The 22,156-nt window shown below is 55.3% G+C and overlaps 2 protein-coding genes across 7 annotated transcripts in view; one reads left to right on the top strand and one right to left on the bottom strand.

Moving 5' to 3' along the window:
- Positions 1-73: 73 nt before the first annotated feature.
- LOC123838855 (mitochondrial chaperone BCS1) lies at positions 74-4,392 on the bottom strand. 3 transcript variants are annotated; one of them, XM_045867993.3, is made up of 8 exons: positions 4,266-4,392; positions 2,436-2,804; positions 2,195-2,334; positions 1,812-2,006; positions 1,475-1,538; positions 1,071-1,240; positions 717-834; positions 74-579 (listed from the first exon to the last, which is right to left on the bottom strand). In XM_045867993.3, the coding sequence occupies exons 2-8, from the start codon at positions 2,753-2,755 to the stop codon at positions 327-329; spliced, it is 1,260 nt and encodes a 419-aa protein (XP_045723949.1). In that variant the 5' UTR covers positions 2,756-2,804; positions 4,266-4,392; the 3' UTR covers positions 74-326. The 3 variants fall into 3 exon arrangements, with proteins under 3 accessions (XP_045723949.1, XP_045723946.1, XP_045723950.1); XM_045867990.3 differs by lacking the exon at positions 4,266-4,392 and adding an exon at positions 4,052-4,147; XM_045867994.3 differs by lacking the exon at positions 4,266-4,392 and adding an exon at positions 3,908-3,928.
- Positions 4,284-22,156, top strand: part of ZNF142 (zinc finger protein 142) — a 30,790-nt gene continuing 12,917 nt past the window's right edge. The window contains exons 1-9 of one of the 4 annotated variants that reach the window (XM_045867987.3): positions 4,284-4,423; positions 6,447-6,761; positions 9,534-10,133; positions 11,242-11,409; positions 12,310-13,134; positions 15,248-15,425; positions 16,195-19,075; positions 19,565-19,670; positions 20,598-22,037. In XM_045867987.3, coding sequence (XP_045723943.1) covers positions 6,482-6,761; positions 9,534-10,133; positions 11,242-11,409; positions 12,310-13,134; positions 15,248-15,425; positions 16,195-19,075; positions 19,565-19,670; positions 20,598-21,067 — 5,508 coding nt within the window. In that variant the 5' untranslated portion in view covers positions 4,284-4,423; positions 6,447-6,481 and the 3' untranslated portion in view covers positions 21,068-22,037. The other 3 variants (XM_045867986.3, XM_054506014.2, XM_064587044.1) reach the window with 3 other exon arrangements.

The following is a 22,156-nucleotide window of genomic DNA, read 5'->3' as shown; positions in this document are numbered from 1 at the left end:
GTGGGTTTCAGGAAAACTGATAGATGCCAACATTTAAGCAGAATATGCGGGAACATAACACACACACGCCCACTTCATATACATCCATGTTTTTATACATACACATTTTTTTTAAAAATTGAATGCCTTTAGGTGGTAGACTGTACTTCCCTGTTTACCATAGCGTTTCTTCCAGCTTGGCCTTAGCTTATGCCCCCAGCACTCGCCTCTGTGGCTGCCTGAGGGCCCCTGCTTTTTACTTAAGTACCAATACAGGGAGGTCAGACCAGAATAGTGTGGCAGGTGTTTATTGATCTACAGGAGGAGAGCTGAGGACAGCCTGCTCGTCATGTCCTCAGAGACTCAGCATTGTGAATTGCCCCTGCAGGGTCATTTTTATACAGCATGAAGTAGCCCTGTACCTGGGCAGGGCTGATCTGAGTTGTACCTTGAAGGACACGTCCTGCAAAGGCCTCAGCCAAGGAAGGTGCCTGCCCTGGATAGAACCTCTGGAACATGTGGGTCAGCTGCCAGTGTGAGCAGTAGCCCACGTACTCCTTCATGTCTACTCGTCCAGGGCGTATCAGGGCAGGGTCCAGCCTAAGGGGACAAGGCAGGAAAGGCAGAGTCACAGGCACAAGTACCACCAGGACCCCCCCAGAACCTCCTGATCCTCCCAAGGCGCTGAGGGGGTGGAGTCTTGCCTCGCAGCCTCAGAGGGCCTCACCCCTTCTTACCTGTCAACATGGTTGGTGGTCATGAACACGATGCGTGCCTCGGTGGATGCCACACCATCCAAGGCATTGAGCAGTCCGCTGAAGGTGAGGCGACCCAGACCTTGGTACTTGACTGGGTCTAGAGGAAGGCAGAGATAAAGAAGTGTGGCTGGCCATGACCCTGCTTAAACCCTCTACTCCCCACCACATTCCCTGACTTATCTGTGCCTCTTGTGGACTCCTATTGCCAACCCCAGGCATCTTCGGTCAGCCCTCTGGATTTCCACTTTCTTGCACTGCTCCTCACTTACTCCTGTATCTCATTTACCTTCATTTAGAAATGCTTCCCCTTTCCTCAAAACTCCCCTCGCTTACTCTCTGCAGCTAGGTCTCGGCTAAGAAAGGCTGCATCCACGTCCTCCAGGAGCACCAGGCTCTGCTGTGGGGCCACGCTCAGCAGGTGGTTGAGCCGGTCGTCGGAGAGGCTGGAGTCTGTAAGGCTCAGCAGGCAGATGCTGTGTTCCAGTTCCCCTGCCAGGGCTGTGCTATGGAGGATGGGAGGACAGGAGCTGGGCAACCTGGGAAGCCGTTCCTGGGCCCAAATGCTTGTCCTCACCGTCCTGGGTGGGTCTCAGAGACCTAACCCTTCTATGACCCGAACGTTCCTCATGTCCCACGTTTATCCTGTTCCCTGGTGCCCACATTCAACTCCCTTTCCAACCCCACGGCCGATTTTTTTCTCCAGTTTACGGATTAAGAGAGAATGTGACCCTACTCACATAAAACTGCTTTTTCCACAACCAGGGGGCCCATAAAGCAGGTAGCCACGTCTGTAGGGAATGCCTAGGAATACAGCCAAGAGGATCATCAAGACCTAAAATGAATTCCTGTACTCTACCCCAGATGTCCACATTCATTCCCAACCCTGCCCCCTGGTGGCCTGATGACCTTGGTATGGGAGGAAATCACCCCCACGGCAACTTCTCTTTCCCCTTAATGTCTGGGAATTAGGCTAGAGCTTTATATTTGCCCGTCTGGCCACAGAGACCAGCCCGTTTCCCCCTACTCTGACACCACATCAAAAACGTCCTGGCCAGGAGCCCGGCTGCTGCTCACCTCTGTCAGTGTACCACTTGGGGTTATCGATGAATTCCCGGACGTCTCTGACAATTCGGTCAGCCAGACCCTGTCCTAGAACCACAGAATTCAGCGGCCGCCGCCGGCGTGGATAGCCAAAAGGACGCCACTCAGAGCCCATGGCTGTGTACATAACCGTCTTCCCTTCCTCCTGCTGCAAGGCCAGCTCTCGAGCTAGGAGGGGGAAGATGAGACAAGTTACAACTCAGATCTTCGCCACGCAATTAAGCAGAGCTGTGCCAGAACAGCTTCCCTCTTGGTCCCCTGGGCTGAGATCCTCCTCTCCAAGCTTCCCTTGCTCCGATGTCAAATGCCCCCATTCTTGCAACCCCCACGTAAGGCCAGCCTGTGCCATCCCACACCTTCCTCCAGGATGTTGAAGAAAACCTTTCGGTCAGTGCCCAGAGCTGTGAAGGTGACAGATTCCCAAGGGGTCCCTGTCTGCAGGTCTATCATCTGCATCTCTCGGCTTCGTTCCACTCGGATCCATTTCCCCTGATACCTGAATAAAAATGGTCAAGGCAGGGTGAATGAATGGGTCAAATCCAGCTCCCCTCATTCTCCTTTTCTACTCTTTGAGCCCTCCCTGGTTCCCAACCTTACCAGATAAAGTGGTTCCCAGGGCTGGGGACAAATTCAAACTTAGTGGAGATGCGCCCACTCTCATGCTGAAGGTACGAAGTCTCAACACTGAGGTGCTGAGTACGGGTACTGTGGCGGGTGAGCCAGCTAAGCAACCAGGCATAGCTTCGGTCTCGAGCAGGGACTTCCAGTGTGATCATGTAATGGCGCCGGAATGCCACCAGGCCCAGTTGGGCACCCTTCCGGGCCAGGGCCAGGGCTGTGCCCACACCCACAAGCCCAAATCCAGCCCCAAAGTAGGGATTGTCCTTCAGGGCCAGAATAAAGTCTGAGAGGGGCATCTTGAGAGGGAAACACTCAACTTTACAGGCTCTGAGGCATTTTCAAAACCTGGGGGTAGGGAGCAGCAGAGATGGGACAAAGCACAAGATTAGTTCAGAAACTGGACTCCACAATCCCTCCTCACCCTTGCCCACTCCCTCCCGCAGAAGCCAGGTGCAGGAAGCACAGGTCAGTGCTACTGGGTGTTTCAATATCCTCTGTGGGCTGGAGGAGGTGCTGGAATGCAAGAGCTGAGACTCCAGGCCTCTTTTTCCATTTTACCCTTCATTATCCTGTTCGTATCTCATTTTCTGCCAGAGGACTAGGTCTGAAGATTCTTTAAACATGAGAGAGCAATGTAACCAGCTTCTCATCAGGATAATGGACAGAATGTTTGTGGTCCCTGGGATTCGCTGAGATAGAACCCTGGCCAGAGTGAACAGGGGATGAAGAAGTTATTTTCTTCCACTGACCTGTCAGTAACCTTATGCCTTGTCACCATGATTAATGTCCTTCAAATACCCTGTCCTTTATATGCTCAATTGCTAACGTCCTGTTCAGCCCTTTATTACCTCCCAACTGCCTCTTGAAAATTAATTTTAGTTCTTGAAATGTCATCTTAATGGGTCTCTCTACCTACTGTTTCACCAAGTCACCTCACAGGGATCTAGAACTTTCTTCATAAAGTCCGCTTCAATCCTATTACTTTGGGTACCGCAACACCTCCAATGGCTGGCTCTCAACAGATCCCTGAATTAGGTAAACATTTCTTTGCCTGGTACTCAAAACCGTCCACAGCACGGCGCCCACCTATCTTTCATTCTTAGCGCCTAATACTCCCTGTTGTACAAACACGCAAAGAACCTTCTCCTTGCTCAAGCCCGTCTCTTTACGCGGAATACCCATTCTAATTGATTCTTTCCCTCTCTCCAACTGAAGACCTGTCCATTTGCTGCTTTCTCCATGGAGATTTTTCCCGAAACTCCCCCCCCCCCAATAAAACGTGACCGAGTCTAATTCTAGAGATCCCGAGGGATAGGAGGCTACGTCGTTTCTAGTACACCTTCCCGGCCCCTGCCACTTCGCGCGGGGCGCAGGGGGCACGCGGGGCGGTGAGCCGACGGCCGAGACCACCGCGGAGGCTCAGAGTAGAATCCAGAATGCCAAAATACCTATGCATGGAAGGCCACAGACAAAGCCCTTCCCCCTCCTGGCCCTTGACGGACGCCCAGAAGCCCCCTCCCGAACCCCCTCCACGCTCCAGCTCGCGCCTGCGGCAGCGTGATTTGGAATAACCCGTCACCCCGCCCCCTTACCGCCATGACTCTCTGGCCCTCCCTCTCGATGGTTTCAGCCCTGCGCACTTGAGGGAAGCGCCGCTCGGCCCCGCCCCCGCGTTCCTTCACCTACTTCCCGCCACACCCACCCAGCGGGCCCTGCCGCTCTGCCCCACAACTCTCGATGGTAGTCCTCGGGCTTCTCGGTTGGGGGAAGGGGCAAGGGGAAACGCCAGAGAAAACCATAGAGTACCCCGTCAGCCGACGAGCGGAAGAGAGAGCGGCCTCCATCGGCCCCGAAGTCCTAGAGGTGGCTGGGCCGGAGGCGGTCGCACAAAGGGAGTCCCGGGAGGCCGCTCCAGCCGCTGGCGGACCATAGAGACTCGGCTCCCGCCCGCCCTGGGCCGGGAGGTGAGTGAGCGGCTGCCGGGCGGGAAGTAGTAGGGGGTGCGTGTGGAGCGGGCCGCAGGCAAAAGTTTCTCGAGCCCCAGGATGAGGGTGGGCCTGGGCGGCGGGACCCCTCGGGAGGAGGTGCTAAAGGGAGCACGCCGACGATCGGGGCCCCGGCGCACCACAGCAGCAGTCCCGGTGCCCCAGCCGCGTCACTGTCCTGGACCCCGCCCGGTTACCCGCTGCCTCTCCTCAGGACCGTAATCATGACGATGCTCCATCCCAAGCTTTGCAGGTTACAAAACGCCTTTCCCATTTGCTGGCTCTTGTGATTCTCGCTCCCGCCCAACGATGTGGACGCTGTCATCACCTCCACTTTACAGATAGGAAAGCTGAGGCCCTGGGAAGCGAGGTGACTGTATCTGTCTGAGGCTACGCGGTGAGTCAGAGCCCAAAGGCAGGTGGAATCCCGGGTGCCTCAGGTCTCATTGTTTCCGCAGGCCCTCTCTCCACCTTAATTTGTCCTTTCTCTTCCTCAATGCCTCTGCCCCAAAGATACGCTCATTTCTCCTCTCGTGACTACCTGTCTCCCACCTCACCCGCCTTCCAGCGGCCGAAGGTTCAGGTTCTCCATCTAGAAGGACCTAGTCCTCCTTGGCTCCCCACAGAGCGGTGATAATATTCAGTAAGCGAAGGCTGTGGTTTCCAGAGAACCCTCTGACCGTGGAAGTGCACTTCCCAGCTACCTTCCCCTGAGCCGAGGTTTTGAGTTGCAGGGTTTTCACCTGCAACCTGATTTCCTAGCCCTAAGCCCTCACTCGACGGGCATGACTCAATTTCATGAAGCTATTACCGCCATTCTTATACATTACTAATTATTCAGCTTCAGCTAATTTTAGCCCTGTATAACAGGATATGCAGTTTAGTTGCCATTCATTTCTCGATTGTGTTCTGGTGTTTTCAATATGAGGCCAGAGTCAATGAGTTTGATATTTCTCTGGGTGGGTTACTTTATACCTAAGGAACCACTGGTTTGTTATCTTTGTAGAAATCTAGCTTTCCTCTGATGCATCTCTGTGTCTGCAGTTCTTCACTAGAATCTCATCTGTCTGACTTGTGTAGACTGTTGTGGTTTGTGTTCAGTGAAGTGATATTGTCAGTCAGTTGCACTCAGAAAGCTCCAAGTCTAGGGAGGGAGACTGAAAGGTAACAAAGGTGCAGTGTGACAGTTTCTGGCAGAGCTAGGTACAGATGCCAGTGGGACCCCAGAGGGGTCAAGAAGCCATAGCCAAAGTGACATTTGTGCAGATTCTTAAAGGATGGGAGTTGATTAGCCAGATAAGAGAGATGGAGAAGGGGAAAAGGCCCATCAGGCGGAGGGCCTTAGAAGCCATAGCCAAAGTGACATTTGTGCAGATTCTTAAAGGATGGGAGTTGATTAGCCAGATAAGAGAGATGGAGAAGGGGAAAAGGCCCATCAGGCGGAGGGGGGCGGGGCATGTGTGAGGGTATGGGAGCAAAAGAGGATGTGGTGAGCCTGGGGTGTGGCAGCTCATAGATATGGCTGGGTCAGAGGTCTGTTAAGGGGCGAGGTGGAAGATGAGTCTGGAGAGGTCAGCAAGGCCAGATCCTGAAGGAAGGGCCTTAGACCTATACTAAGGAATAGTGAGATCATAGTATGTTAAGAGGGGAAGGGACCTCTGAGATCCCTTTGCCCCAGTTTTGGTGCAGATAAGAAAACTGAGGCCCAGATTGCTTAATGATTTCACCAAGGTCACTTAGCTCCAAGAAACATAACCTTCAGTCTTTAATATATTGGCTAAAACTTGTTGGCTCTCTCCTAATGCTGATCCCTATTAGCATCTGTATACTTTTTGTTCTGAACATTGTTGTAAAAAGACTTCTAGGTTAGCTAGGTATGGCATGTTGCCATGCAAGGAAATGCCTAAGTGGGCAGACACTGGGCTGTGCCCCCACACCAACGGGGAAGAAAGTGAGATTTCTAACTCTATTTTGTTTGGGTTCTCTTCCATTGGCTTTTCAGCACATAAGGAGACCACAGAACACCAGTCAGTGGTGATGACAGACCCCGTGTTGGACTCACAGCCAACCAGCAACACTGGGGAGATGGATGGACTGTGCCCTGAGCTATTGCTGATCCCCCCATCTCTCTCTAACCGTGGAATCCTGGAGCCCGTCCAGAGCACCTGTCCTGCTGAGAACCCCACACCTTTGCCTGCTGACCCAGGCTGTCTACTGGTAGAGGCCACAGCAACTGAAGAGGACACAGGGAACATGGAGATCATTGTGGAAGCAGTAACTGGAAACCTGTCCCCAGGTGCTCCTGGAGAGACCCCAGGTACCAACCCAGTCGCTAGCAGGCCCCTGGGACAATCAACCCTGAGGTTTTCTCTGTGCTATTTTTGACCCTTTTGTATAAATAATGACGAGAACACAAGGTAGCATCTTATTTTTATTCTTAGAGATGTTGTCATTTGGTTTGCAGTTGGTGAATGTTGATTGAAGGCTGGCAAGGTGGTTCACAACCTGGTACCAAGCTCTTGGCAGAGCCTCTCCGTGCAAGGACTTCATGTCTGCTAGGCAGGAATCCAGAAGGGAAGACCTTTTTGACACCTCCACCCAATCCTTACTCCTATAGCGTATTGACCCTCCCACTCAGGAACTGCAGCCAGGGATTAGGCAAAAGGCCCAGCATCTCCACTACCCTGGGCTTGGCAGGGCTTCCTGGAGGTAATCCGGTATTTCCCTGCCCTAGTTTCTTATGTGTAACATCCGTAACTCATCCAAGTCATGTTGTCAAGAGTGGGAGTTGAGCATTTATTTTATGCTAGAAAAAAGATTCTCCCCTTTATTCTTCCCATATCTACAACTTCTTATTTTTAGATAACTTCCCCGTTTGTTAACTGCCATCCTCCGGTTACAGTTGTCACACCTTGCCTTGGCAGTGTAGTATAGTGACAACGAATCCTGGGAAAGATTAGCTAATTTGATCATAGAGTGTTTCTAAGCTTCTGTGTCATAAAGCAAATAATAAAGACAGAACAAACATGGGAAAAACATTTGCAATACAGACGAGATCGGGCGCATTCAGGGTGGTATGGCCATAGACAACATTTGCAATACATAAGGAAGAGTTATTCTCTTTAATTTTTTGTAAAGATTATTTATTTATTTATTTGAGAGAGAGAGAGAGAGAGAGAGCTAGCAAGAGCAGAGCAGGAGGGTGGGGTAGAGAGAGAGAAGCAGGCTCTCCACTGAGCAGGGAGCCTGATGCGGGGCTCCATCTGAAGACCTCAGGATCATGACCTGAGCTGAAGGCAGACGCTCAACCAACTGAGCCACCCAGGCACCCTGAGTTAATCTCTTTGAAATTCAAAGAGCTCCATAATAAGAAAAAGAAAGGGTGTTTTTTTTGGGGGGGGGGTTGAAAGGGAAAAAGAAACCTACATGCAATTCACTAAAGAAGAATAAAAATAGTTAATAACCATAAGAATGCTTAATCTCACTAACACACAAATTCCAGTTAAAAATAATTACGAGGGGTGCTTGGCTGGCTTAGTTGGAAGAGCATGTGACTTTTTTTTTTTTTTTTTTTTTTTTATTTATTTTTGCAAGAGAGAGACAGCACACAAGCAGGGAGGAGGGGCAGAGGGAGAGGGAGAAGTAGACTCCCTGCTGAGTGGGGAGCCTGATATGGGACTCGATCCCAGGACCCTGGGATCATGACCCGAGCTGAAGGCAGACGCTTAACTGACTAAGCCATCCAGCCGCCTGAGCATGTGACTCTTGATGTCAGGGTTGTGAGTTGAAGCCCCATGTTGGATGTAGAGATTACTAAAAAAAAAAAAACTTAAAAAAATAATAATTATGATATGCCATTGTTGTTTCTCAACTTTGGCAAAAATTAAACATTTTTTATAATACCTAGCGTTGGTGGGAAAACAGATACTGTCTTATAGCTTACAGAGAGTATAAATTTAGCATAATCTTTTGAAGGTCAATTTATCTACATAACAGATTTGAAAATATGCATACTCTGACCCAGTAATTCCATTTCCTAGGGCTCTGTCCTCTAGAAAGTGCTCACACGCATGCACAAGAATACAGGGGTAAGGATGTCTAGAGCCGCTTTATTTACAAGGGTTGCAAATAACCCAAATGTCCATCAGTAAAGGCAAGACCTCATTTTGACCTGTTCATGCTTGGAAGTACTATGAACTGGACAAAAAAAATACTAGATCTGAAGGTATTCATAGAAGAAAGTATCTGATCTATAGCAAGTGGGTGTGGGGGGGAAGCAAATTGCAGAGAAATGATTCAGAAAGGCCTAAAACAATATAGACCAAATTGTGTGTGTAAGGGTGAGGTTGGTTATTCTTTCTGTAGTTACATCCATGTCATTTGAATTGTTGCACTGAATTTTTCTTTAAACAAAGAAATGATAAAGAAAAAAAGAACCACCAGAGTAGACCTGGCACAAACCTGGGCTGGGGTCTTAACAAGTGCAACAGCCTTCACCTCCCAGAACTCTGGGTCCCTCCTCTCGTAGGGCAGCTAGAAGACCAAGTGCGTGTTTCCTAAGTCTTTCTTTATCAAGGTCCTGCCCATTGCTTAAGAAATGACAGTGATTACTATGAACACGATTTGGGTCTTTTGAAAACAGATGTTCTCCATTTTATGAATTACTGTGCCTTTGAAAAAAAATCTCTTTACAGAATGTAAAAAGTAACACTTTGTCATTTAAACTGCAGATATTATCCCCAGATTGTCATTTTCTTCTTTTGAAAGCTCCTAATTTTTCCTGAGGGCAAAACGTATTGCCTTTTCGTAATGCTTTCTGGATTTGGTTACTGCTTATTGTATTCATTCAGCAATGTTTATTAAATACCCGTTTTATGCCAAATATGGTGCTACCTACTGGGAACCCAGGTACATGTGCATATTGACTGTCCCTGACCTCATGGGGCTTACACTCCGGGGAGAAGACTTAAGGTCCATCTCCACTCCACCAATATTAAAAGATTCACCCACATTTTCTACTGGTAGCTAACGCCTGAGAGTCTCGTTCCATCTGATTCTGTGCCTTTCTCTGTCGGTCCTCTGCCTGCAGGTGTCCTGGTAAAGGTGGTGGAGGTGTACTTCTGTGAGCGCTGTGAGCAGAGCTTCGCAGAGCCCACTCTGCTGGCCCTGCACCAGTGCACTGAGACCCTTATACAGCCTCTAGCGGACCTCTCTGGCCCCCCATGCCCTGTAGAGCTGACCCCCAGCAACCTCCCTCTCTCTGGCCCTCCTCAGGGCCAGGGCCCACCAGATAGCCCCCTGCCGTGCCCTGTGTGTAGACAGGAGTTTGCCCAACCCCAGGCCCTGAAGAGCCACTTCAAGAGTCACCGGAGCACTCCCGACACCTTCCCCTGCCCGGAGTCTGGCTGTGCGTTCTTGGCAGAAGATCGCAAGGGTCTGCAGCACCACCTGAGGCTGGCCCACACCGCAGTTCCTGTGCCGTGTTCTTTCCGGGGCTGCCCCCTGCTCTTTGGGAGCCAGCAGGGCATGGAGCTGCACCGGCAGGCCCATTACCCTTTCCACTGCAACCACTGCAGCTTCATGGGCTCCAACGTCAAGCTCTTCCGGCAGCATCAGCGGAACCACGGGGCCGGGACGCAGGGAGAACTGTCTGCCCAGCAGAGTCCTCCATCCCAGGAGCTGCTGCCAGGTATGAGGCCAAGGCCCAGCAGTCCCTTGCCTGGAACGCGGCCACGGTCAGTCCTGTAGGAGAGGCGGTTGGTTCCAGTGCCATGAACGTGTGCATGAATGCAAGGGACTCTGGAGCAATGGTTCAGGAGGGCAGAATTACTGATGGACATGGGAAGGCCTCTTGAAACCTTGTGCCAGTCAGAATATATGAGACAAAGAGGAAGTCTTTGTCCATGACAATGAGTGAAATTTGGCTTTGGCAACACTGTGGCTTTGAAGTTACTTGATGATGATTCTTTTTTTGATTCATTTCAGAACTTTCTGAGGGCAAAAGCTAAAATACTGTCAGCGGCTGTAGCCACTGGTGGAATGCCTGTAGACTTCCTGTTAGAGCAAGTGGGATTGGGCCAGAGAAGCTGGGGTTATTTTAAAAAGAAGCCTTCAATGAGGGGTGGTACTTCACTGATTCTTACTCCTCTTGGTCTCAAAAAGAAGGCATGAGGTGAATAGAGGAGGAGGAGGAAGAAATAGGCCAGGAGAGGCCAGGATTCTGCTGAGAGACCTAGGCTTGCTAAGACTGCTTGGTGCTGTGTTCCCAAAGAGAAGACCCCTCTTTCCTGGGATATAGTCCTACGTCTTTGCCTTATTGAAGCAACTGCCTCCGTGGAGAGGTAGAAGCGATGAATTGGAGGGGAGAGGGAGTGACCCTGAATTGCTGAGTTAGGCTTCTTAGTAGACCAGTTTAGAGGTCAGGCTATGTTCACCTGCACTGGGCCACCGGCCATTAGCCCTGGGAACCCGAGCGAGGGAAGTGCAGTCTACCCATTCTTTACCTTCCAGCCGCCTTCCCCCACAGTGATCTCAAAGCCCTTGCCTTCAAGGGGTCTGAGGATGGTGTTATCTGAGGTTTGATTTGCTTTAGGTTGGAGCATTAATGATAGCTTAGCTCCTGGTCTTCCTCTGTCTGCCGTGAGTGGTAATAAATGTATAGACCTCAAATCCAAGTGCAAGGTTCTCTTCCACTAAATGGGGAGGGGGTGGTCCTGCCAGCCAGGAAGAGCAGCAGTACAAGCAGCCGCTGCTGTTGTTGGCTCCTGTAGACATTATCAAGTTTTATGTGTCTCCAGCCCCCAAACTGCCCCCTAGAGAGGAAGAGCCGTCAGAACGAGCAGATACGCCCTTGCCCAGGCAGGAGTCAGCAGACGAGGAGGACGTGGAGGAAGAAGAGGAGAGTGGTGCCCTGAAGGACACCCAGAAAGCCCTGGAGAAAGGCCAGGGGCCTCAGCAGTTAGAAGGTAATGACGTGATTAGGCTTGACCCTCTTGGTGGTGGGGAGGAATGGATCGTGGCTCTGGGCTTTGGTTTATAGCCTTTTGTTCTTAACCTTCCACTTTGATTTGTCTAGTGGGGAAATGATAAATGGGTAAAGACTGTAGAAACACAGAGTAGGGGTCAATAGAGTTTGCTCTCCTGGGCTGGTTTTCCTCAGGCAGAAAGCTCTTTTGCAGGAAAGGAGAGGGTGATATTCATCATATAAAAGTACCAGAGGCTATTGGTCAGCAGCCTGTCTTGTCTGGCATTGGGCCCATGAATATTTTATTTCTGAATCCTTGCTTCCCGGTTTTCCAGCTCACTAGAACAACATTCGAAACCCATCCATCCCACAAGGAAGCACGTTTACTGTCAAGTGAATAGAAAAGATCTGATTTGTACAGTTCTCTACGATCTAGAACTCAGTGAACCAGTGTTTAGAAGCAGGAGTACTTGACCTTCTTCTCTTCCCTTCTACACACTCTGTGGGTTTCTTTTCCTTCCAACCAACCCTGCTGGTCCCGCTGCCTACTCCCGTGAACGAGGGCAGGAAGAACGAGAATGCTTCATCCAGATTATTCTCTTGAGCAGCTCTGGACATAGGCTTAGGAATAGTAGGTGGCTGGGTAAAGCACTTCAGATGGGCCCACAGCAAGGTCAGAGAAACCCTTGTGATTTTGCTTCTCCCACTACTTGAATTTCTCGTCTCTCTTTTGAGACGACGCTGTTTGAGATGCTGTTGTTAGGCTTCCTGCCCAGAAAAGGGAAAGGCCACGCAATGTTGCATCTGGGCAAAGGGTGGTTCTCCCGTCATCTGGGCAAGCCCCGGCCCCACACAACCTCGCCCAGAGGATGTCAACCCTCTCTGCCTTTCCCTCTCCCAGGGGATGTGGCTTCTGGCCCCGGGTCCCTCTTCAAGACCCACATGTGCCCAGAGTGCAGGCGCTGCTTCAAGAAGCGGACGCACCTGGTGGAGCACCTGCATCTCCACTTCCCAGACCCCAGCCTCCAGTGCCCCAGCTGCCAGAAGTTCTTCACCAGTAAGAGCAAGCTCAAGACCCATCTGCTGCGGGAGCTGGGCCAGAAGGCCCACCGCTGCCCTCTGTGCCATTACAGCGCGGTGGAGAGGAATGCGCTCAACCGCCACATGGCTAGCATGCACGAGGACATTTCCAACCTGTACTCGGACACCTACGCCTGCCCCGTGTGCCGCGAGGAGTTCCGCCTCAGCCAGGCCCTGAAGGAGCACCTCAAGAGCCACACGGCGGCGGCCGCCGCGGGGCCCTTGCCCCTTCGCTGCTTTCAGGAGGGCTGCAGCTACGCGGCCCCCGACCGCAAGGCCTTTGTCAGGCACCTGAAGGAGAGCCACGGCGCGCGGGCCGTGGAGTGCCGCCATCACGCCTGCCCCCTGCTCTTCGCCACGGCCGAGGCCATGGAGGCGCACCACAAGAGCCACTACGCCTTCCACTGCCCGCACTGTGACTTTGCCTGCTCCAATAAGCACCTGTTCCGCAAACACAAGAAGCAGGGCCACCCGGGCAGCGAAGAGCTGCGCTGCACCTTCTGCCCCTTCGCCACCTTCAACCCGGTGGCCTACCAGGACCACGTGGGCAAGATGCACGCCCACGAGAAGATCCATCAGTGCCCCGAGTGCAGCTTCGCCACTGCCCACAAGAGGGTGCTCATCCGCCACATGCTGCTGCACACGGGTGAGCCGCCCGCCCCTCGGCAGTTACCCCTACAGTCGCCCCTACCATAACCCCTACAGTAACCCGCCCGCGATGGCGAAGACACACGAAGGGCTCCGCGTCCGTTGTTTTCTTTGACCCCGTGTTCCTAGAGCTAAATCTACCATTTGTAGTTTACAAAGGAGCCGTAAGTGGAGGGTCCCTTGGCTAGTAAGACGGTTAAGCTGGGATCGGAATCCAGGCAGTCTCCTCCCATGCTCTAACCGTGGTGCCGCTGTGTCTCACCCTCCGGCAGGCGTGGACGGGGTCAGTACCCAGCCTATTAAAGCGGAGAAACCCAGAGCAGGAGAGATACCTTCCTTTGTGATTTAGGTTTGCAGAACGTGCTATGAGAGATGGGGTGGGTGGGGAGACTGAGCCATCCACACCCGCGAGAGCCTTGGCAGCCGACGCGGACCCTTAATTGGTTGCCAGCATTATACCGATGCTTTGACTGACAACCAAATTGGGCTTCCTGCTACAGCATCATCCCATTTGTGATCTCTAGGCAAGCATCAGTGGGTTGACAAGACATTTTTTAAAAATCTCATCAACGGGGCGCCTGGGTGGCTCAGTCATTACGCGTCTGCCTTCGGCTCAGGTCATGATCCCAGGATCCTGGGATCGAGCCCCGCATCGGGCTCCCTGCTCGGCTGGGAGTCTGCTTCTCCCTGTCCCACTCCCCCTGCTTGTGTTCCCTCTCTCGCTGTCTCTCTCTGTCAAATAAAATCTTAAAAAAAAAAAAAAAAAATCTCATCAAAGACTCTAGTTTGGGAGGACAGCTTTTAGGCAGCTTGGGACAAAGCCATTGCTCCCAGTGAACAGTTCATTTCTGTGCATGCTTTAGTCACCAGACCTCATTTTTCGGAGGCCCTTCATAAAATCTCCCATCTCTAAGAGTTTGCCGACTTCTTTTATATTATCTCATTTAATGCGTAATAACAGTCTTGCAAGGAAGGCAGGTAAAGGAGAGAAACTGAACATGTAAATGGCCCATTTCGGGATCACACAGCTAGTGTTAGAACCGGAGCCAGAATACCATTTCCCTTGCCTTTCACCACAGGGAAACAGGCTGAGTGGGTCAGGGATCACAGGGAAGGGTCCTGAAGGAACGTGCCCCCTTAGTGCGAGCTCTTGCCCAACTCCACGGACAGCTTTCTTGTGTTCTTGCTGGGCACCGCGGAGGACTTTGGGACGTCTCGCTTAATCGTCTCACCAACCATCAGCAGTCAGTATTTCTGTTGCCCCCTCTTTGGAGGCAAGGAAACAGACTGGGAGGGGTTACATGACCTGTCCAAGGCCACATAGTAGTAGTAAGCTGGGATCTGAACCACCACTTCCTAGCTCTGTGGTTTCCCTGTGCCTCAGCTTCTTTCTCTGTAAAATGGGGCAGTCCTAGCACCTGCCTCATAGGGCTGTTGGGAAGAGCCAGCAAGAGGAGGCATTTTTTTTTAAAGATTTTATTTATTTATTTGTCAGAAAGCACAAGCAGAGGGAGTGGCAGGCAGAGGGAGAGGGAGAAGCAGACTCCCCGCTGAGCAAGGAGCCCGATGCAGGATGCAGGACTTGATCCCAGGACCCTGGAATCATGACCTGAGCCAGAGGCAGACGCTTAACCAACCGACTGAGCCACCCACGTGCCCCAAGAGGGGGCATTTTTATAAAGTGCTCAAAAGGGAGCACTTTGTAATGCACATTCTGTACCTGTTAGCTATTAATATCTTTATTAATGGGTTGGACTCCAGAGTCCAAATTCTTAACCACTATGTTGTATGGCCTAATTTTTTCTCCTCTTCTGCAAAACTGAAGGGAATTGGGCTAAGTGGAGCACTCGGCTGTTAGTGCCAACAAGCTCCCCAGCAAATCCCGGTAGACTTGCCAGCTGGTTGTGGAAAGCATGGTCTTCACTTGCCCCCCGGCTTCCTCCATGTCGGAGGGGAGGAGAGGGCCGGGAAGAGCTTTCGCTCGTGCTGGGCATCAGGGCAAGCTTGCAGGCGTGGGGGCAGTGGGGTGGGGGGGTGGTCTGTGTGCTCACTCCACCTGCGTCTGACCCGTGTTTCTGCCCCTCCCATCCCTACCCCCACTCGCACCCAAGGTGAGAAACCTCACAAGTGTGAGCTCTGCGACTTCACGTGCCGAGACGTGAGCTACCTGTCCAAGCACATGCTGACCCACTCCAATGCCAAGGATTACATGTGCACCGAGTGTGGCTACGTCACCAAGTGGAAGCACTACCTCAGTGTGCACATGCGGAAACACGCAGGGGACCTCAGGTAGGAGCGCGCGAGCCTCCCTCCCTAGCCCAGGAAGCTGACGCTAAGCCAGCGTCCTCTTGAGCTCAGCGTGCTCTCCTGGCCGCAGAGCGACTCCTCCCAGTGCCCCTCTCTGCCCCTCTCCTGTCCGCTCCATTGCCTGCAGCTGACCTCTGTGCCTGCGGCCCAGTCTGCCTGGGGAGAGCTCCCTGGGCTCAGGGAAGGGAGCACAGCCCCAGAGTCCAGGCCTAGACGTGAAGGTGGCCCTTGAGCTCTCACAGAGTCCGGGCCTGGGAAAGTCGGGAGACGGCACCTGCAAACCCAATCCTAGCCACGTTCCGCATGCAGGCAGGCTCCCCTCTGCGCTGGGGCACGGCTGGCCAGGGGGTTTTTCCGGAGCTTTCACGCCTCCGTGGGAGAATGGGCTCTAGGCACAGACACCTGCCCGGTGGGGCCACAGCCCGGCAGCTCCTTCCAAGTCCAGGGCGGGTGGCGTATTCATGCTGTCTTCCCTGTGGGGAGCAATGTAGAGTAGGGGTCGGAACATAAGCCCTGAAGCTGGGCTGTCAGCCCTCCGCTTCTTCTGTAACCTGAGGCAGGTCATTGACCTCTGTGCGTGAGTCTCCTCACTTGGAAGTAGGTGCCGATGTCGTAGGGTAGCGGCAAAGAATAAGTTAGATGACACGAGTAGACGCTGAGCAGAGAGCCTCGTCCGCAGGAAGTACTTACGGATTGGTTACGGGAGATTGATCACGGCGCCTTTGCCGCACCCCCCCTTCCTCCTCACCAGGTACCAATGCAACCAGTGCTCCTATCGTTGCCACCGGGCCGATCAGCTGAGCAGCCACAAGCTGCGCCACCAGGGCAAGTCCCTGATGTGCGAGGTGTGTGCGTTCGCCTGCAAGCGGAAGTACGAGCTGCAGAAGCACATGGCCTCCCAGCACCACCCGGGCGCGCCGGCGCCGCTCTACCCCTGCCGCTACTGCAGCTACCAGAGCCGCCACAAGCAGGCGCTGCTGAGCCACGAGAACTGCAAGCACACGCGCCTGCGGGAGTTCCGCTGCGCCCTCTGTGACTACCGCACCTTCAGCAACACCACCCTCTTCTTCCACAAGCGCAAGGCCCACGGCTACGTGCCCGGCGACCAGGTGTGGCAGCTCCGCTACGGCGGCCAGGAGCCAGAGGGGCCCGGGCCATGCCCGACCCCCCCACCCGACTCCGAGCCCCCGGGCCAGCCGCCCGCCCAGCCTGCAGGGCCAGACCGTGACCCTGGGCCCGTGGTGGAGCCCCCCCTGGACCCGGCGCCGCCGGAGACCAGTGAGGAGGAGAGCGCCGGCAGACCGGATGGCAGTGAGGTTCCGCCGGGGGCCGAGCTGGTTGGCAGCCCCAGTCCGGCGGAGGTCGATGAGGCGGGCTGCACGCTACACCTGGAGGCCCTGGGGGTAGAGCTGGAACCTGTGGCCGAGCCACCCCTTGAGGGGATGGCTGAAACCGCCCCTGTGGCGTTCAGGCCCCTGGATGCCTCAGGGCCCCTGAGACTGGAAGGGCCAGAGGAAACTTTGACACAGCTGTCTACCTTTGAAGGTGCCGGAACTTCTGGCTTGGGTGCCGAAGAAAAGCCCGTTCTGGAAAAGCCAGTTCCTGAGGCCCCCCAAAATGCCCCTTCCTCAGAGGAGCCCCCTGGCAGCTGGGCGGGAACCTTCAAGGCCGCTCTGGCTGCCGAGAGCGCCCCCCTCCCCCAGTTCCCGGAGTCAGAGTCCTTACTCAGGGCCCTCCGGAGGCAGGACAAAGAGCAAGCGGAGGCTCTGGTCCTGGAGGGGCGGGTTCAGATGGTGGTGATCCAGGGAGAGGGGCGGGCTTTCCGCTGCCCGCACTGCCCGTTCATTACCCGCCGGGAGAAGGCCCTGAGTGTGCACTCCAGGACGGGGTGCCAGGGCCGCCGAGAGCCCCTGCTGTGCCCCGAGTGCGGGGCCAGCTTCAAGCAACAGCGCGGCCTTAGCACCCACCTGCTGAAGAAGTGCCCCGTTCTGCTCAGAAAGAACAAGGCTTTGCCCACACCGGGTTCACCCCTCCGTCTGCATCCCCTGCCCCCGGGCACCCAGGGCTCCGAGGATGCAGAAGGTGGGAAGTGCCCGCCTGCACCGTTAGAAGTAGAGCTGGTGCTCCCCAAAGATGCTGCTGCCGCGCTTCCTAAGGAGCCCGAAGAAGTAGAGGAGCCTCCTGGCATGCTCTGCGTCTCCGCAGCCCCTCCCGCGGGGAGCACCTCACCCGCAGAGACCCCCGAGAAGTTCCACTTCGAGCAGGGCAAGTTTCACTGCAACTCGTGCTCGTTCCTGTGCTCTCGGCTCTCCTCCATCACCTCTCACGTGGCCGAAGGCTGCCGGGGGGGACGCGGCGGGGCAGCAAAGCGAGGGGCCTCCCTTCTGAGCAGCGGGGACTCGGCCTGCGCGACCGGGGGGAGCGCGGAGTGCAGCCCAGGCAGTGGGGACCCAGCTCTGGCTCCCAAGCAGAAGGGGGCCCGCTTCTCCTGCCCCACGTGTCCCTTCAGCTGCCAGCAGGAGCGGGCCCTGAGGACTCACCAGAGCCGGGGCTGCCCCCTGCAAGAGCCTGGAGAGCTGCAGTGTGGCCTCTGCGCTTTCAGCAGCCCCGCCGCCGCCGCCCTGAGGCTCCACCAGCAGCGGAGGCACCCCGCCGCCGCGCCGGCCCGCGGGCCCCGGCCCCCGCTTCAGTGCGCGGACTGCGGCTTCACCTGCAAACAGAGCCGCTGCCTGCAGCAGCACCGGCGCCTCAAGCACGAGGGCGTGAAGCCCCATCAGTGCCCCTTCTGCGACTTCTCCACCACGCGACGGTACCGGCTGGAGGCCCATCAGTCCCGGCACACGGGTGTGGGCCGCATCCCCTGCAGCGCCTGCCCGCAGACGTTCGGGACCAACTCGAAACTGCGCCTGCACCGGCTGAGGGTCCACGACAAGACGCCCACCCACTTCTGCCCGCTCTGCGACTACAGCGGCTACCTGCGCCACGACATCACCCGCCACGTCAACAGCTGCCACCGGGGCGCCCCCGCCTTCGCCTGCCCCCAGTGCGAGGCCCAGTTCAGCTCGGAGACGGCGCTCAAGCAGCACGCCCTGCGCCGCCACCCCGAGCCGCCGCCCGCCGCGCCGGGCCCCGCCGCCGAGGCCGCCGCCGCCGGCCCCCTGCGCTGCGCCCGCTGCGGGCTGCTGTGCCCCAGCCCGGCCAGCCTGCGGGGACACACGCGGAAGCAGCACCCGCGCCTGGAGTGCGGGGCCTGCCGGGAGGCCTTCCCCAGCCGGCCGGCCCTGGACGAGCACCGGCGGCGGCGGCACTTCAGCCACCGCTGCCAGCTGTGCGACTTCGCGGCGCGGGAGCGCGCCGGCCTGGTCAAGCACTACGTGGAGCGGCACGAGGGCGAGGCGGCCGGCCAGCCCCCCCTGCGCTGCCCCTTTTGTGACTTCGCGTGCCGCCACCAGCTGGTGCTGGACCACCACGTGAAAGGGCACGGCGGCACCCGGCTCTACAAGTGCGCCGACTGCGCCTACAGCACCAAGAACCGGCAGAAGATCACCTGGCACAGCCGCGTCCACACGGGGGAGAAGCCCTACCGCTGTCACCTCTGTCCCTACGCCTGTGCCGACCCCTCCCGCCTCAAGGTAAGGCCGCGGGCCGCCAGGGAACTCCTCACGTTCTCGGATCCCGGCTCCCGGTTATTCATTAGTTCTGGGACCTCCGCCAAGCCCCTGTGAAAGCGGGCCCCGGGGCGCCGGGGGTGATGCTTCACGGGGTGGTTGCGAAGGTGAAATTCCAGCGTGCGTGCTTGGCCCGCGACCAAGGCATGTAATAGTTGGGTGGTCATCTAGACGATAACGGCTAGCATTTATCGAGCACTTACTGCATGCTGGACGCAGTAATTTTAATCCTCGCAAAACAGGAGATCTAGTTACCTTTGCTCTTTCTCGTTTTATAGATTAATAGACTGAGAGTTAGGGGTTAAGCACCCAAAGGCAGGCCCAGTGGGTTAGGGTGGCGTCAGAGTGGCCAGACCGGGGAGCCCGCTTGGGAGTACGGCGAGGGTGGGAGCGCCTCCGTTGAGGACCAAGGGTGCGCATTTTCCGGGCATACTCTGCTCTTCCCTCCTCCAGTACCACATGCGGATCCACAAGGAAGAACGGAAGTATCTGTGCCCCGACTGTGGCTACAAGTGCAAGTGGGTCAACCAGCTCAAGTACCACATGACCAAGCACACAGGTGAGTCTGCGTGGTTTCGACAGGCCTAAGGGGGTCCCCCCAGCCCCCACTCCCTGGCACACCCAACCTCCCTGAGGTGGCGGATGTCCTTACTCAGATTCAGGGCACACATTGGGGGTAGAGGGGAGGCTGACTGGCCAGAATAGCTTCCCAACCCACTGAAGACCTATGAGCATCAGGAGAGAGGTGAGCCTGAGGGCCTGGACATGAGTACTTTGTAAAAGCTTCCCTGCTGACCGTGGCACTAGGCCACCCACCCCCCATTGAGAACCCCCAGCATAAACCTGTGACTGACGGAGTTCTGCTTAGTTCCGGCAGACACGATGGAACTATTAGGAGTAACGAGGAGAACATGGAAGGTTCACCTGTTTTAACTTCTTTTTTTCTCTTGGGTATGGAGTCCATGAATTTTAGGTGCTCAGGAAACGGCTAATGACGGCGTGCCTGTATTACGCATAGGATGCCCTCATGTCAAGGAAATAACCAGATATATTTCAGGGCACTCTGCATCTGTGAGGGCCACTCTCTTGCCTCTACCCCTTTCTTCTTACGCATTTTCATTTACTTCTTGAGTTGAACAAGGAGTTCTATTTAAATGGATTCCCAAGTTCCATGAGTACCCCATGATCAAAAGGGGGTTGGAGTTTCCCATTTGGGGATATCTGAGTGAGTATTCATTGCTCTCAGGTGGCTACTCGGGGGTCCAGTTAGTTAGCAGCATTCATTGGGCACTCATTGTACACAAGGGGCTGTGTCAGGAGGAGGGCATGGAAACGTCAGACGGGGCTGGAGTGTTCCAGAGGTGCGGTCCTGAGTCAGCTTGCTGCTTGGGTCACGTCCCAGGATCTCAGTGATTCCTGGGCCCGCGAGACGTTGCTCCGCCCCCTTCGGTAGTAATTTTGTTCGTTGGCCCTGCCCGCCCTGTAGGGCTGAAGCCATACCAGTGTCCCGAGTGTGAGTACTGCACCAACCGGGCCGATGCGCTGCGCGTGCACCAGGAGACACGGCACCGGGAGGCGCGGGCCTTCATGTGTGAGCAGTGCGGCAAGGCTTTCAAGACACGCTTCCTGCTGCGCACCCACCTCCGCAAGCACAGCGAGGCCAAACCCTACGTGTGCAACGTGTGCCGCCGTGCCTTCCGCTGGGCCGCCGGCCTGCGCCACCACGCCCTCACGCACACCGACCGCCACCCCTTCTTCTGCCGCCTCTGCAGCTACAAGGCCAAGCAGAAGTTCCAGGTGGTGAAGCACGTGCGCCGGCACCACCCCGACCAGGCCGACCCAAACCAAGGCGTGGGCAAAGACCCCGCCACCCCCACGGTGCACCTGCACGATGTGCAGCTGGAGGAGCCCAGCCCCCCTGCTCCTGCCGCTCCCCCACCCGCGCCCGAGGGCTGAGAGCCCACGCGGCCTCCTGGGGGGCGTGGGCCGAGCCGTGCCGGCTGGAAGCAGAGCTCGCCTGCGGCTCGGGGCCTGAGGAAGGGCTGGCTTCGAGGAGCCCGGGCGGCCAGAGGCCTCCGGGGACTCAGGCTGTAGCACTGTGACGCTGATGGCCACATACCCGAGTGACATGGACCACAAATTGATTTCCGGTTGGGGCACACTGTGTTTCTAACCCGTGAGTGCCCGACTCCTTCATCGCCCCCCCAGAGTCCCTGGCTCTGCGACCTTGGTTTGACGCATTCTCTCTTCCCCTGCCTCCTTGCTCTGCCAAGTCCGCACAGTGTATCTAACTGCATGTGCTGTCGCGCCGGCTGCTCTCTAAAGCATGTTAAACAGAACGGTTCCTATCTTACCGACGCGTCCACGTCCCTGACTCAACACGGCCAGGCTGTCCTGTCCATCTGCCCCGTTCCCTCTCAGACCTCTGCGTCTCCTCTGTCTCCTTCCATCTTCGCCGAGGGATTCCGAAACGTTCCCGGGTCTGCCTTCTCTCTCTGTCCTTGAGCCTGTCTTGGCCCTTGCCCTGCTACTTATTTCTGAGCCCCTTGGTCTGCCTGTAGACCCAGGAAGCCTCCCGCCCCGGAAGCAGCTTTAATTCAGCCTCTCTCCTCAGCCTGGCTTGGCAGCTGCACGGGAGTTAAAGCACGAGACAGTGTGAAAGGCACGGGACTTGGGGGAGGCGGGGGGCCCAGGGAGAACCTCTAATCCAGAATTCTGTGAGTACCTCACGGTGACCATATGCTTAATCATTGAAACTGGGACACGCTGGGAAAATGAAGAAGAGTACTTCTAGTCATTATATCGGGACAGTAGACATAAACTGGGACTATTCCGGGCAAACTCTCGGGAGGGCTTGGATCACATAACCCTTTTTCTCCTCCTTTTGCCCTTAGGAGCCATATTTCTGTACCCTTCTATGTAGCACATGCGGGGGTGGGGGGGCCTGGAAACTTATTCTTCCACCCTTTCCCTGCCCCACCTGTCTTCCCCAAATGTCCCCCAACCTTCATATGTCCTCTTCTTGCCCAGCAACAGACCATACTC

Source organism: Mirounga angustirostris, unplaced genomic scaffold (genome assembly GCF_029215605.1).
Source record: "Mirounga angustirostris isolate CCGP_5_RB_7025 unplaced genomic scaffold, mMirAng1.0.hap1 SCAF_3, whole genome shotgun sequence".
Taxonomy (NCBI): domain Eukaryota; kingdom Metazoa; phylum Chordata; class Mammalia; order Carnivora; family Phocidae; genus Mirounga; species Mirounga angustirostris.
The sequence above is the reverse complement of the archived record's forward strand: the minus strand, read 5'-3'. Positions and strand labels throughout refer to the sequence as shown.

Coding starts and splice junctions, on each gene's coding strand:
- LOC123838855 (XM_045867993.3), bottom strand. CDS start 2,755: ATGCCCCTCTCAGACTTTATTCTGGCCCTGAAGGACAATCCCTACTTT. Junction 1,241..1,474: donor TGTGGAAAAAGCAGTTTTAT/GTGAGTAGGGTC, acceptor CATCCTCCATAG/CACAGCCCTGGCAGGGGAAC. Junction 580..716: donor ACCACCAACCATGTTGACAG/GTAAGAAGGGGT, acceptor TTGTCCCCTTAG/GCTGGACCCTGCCCTGATAC.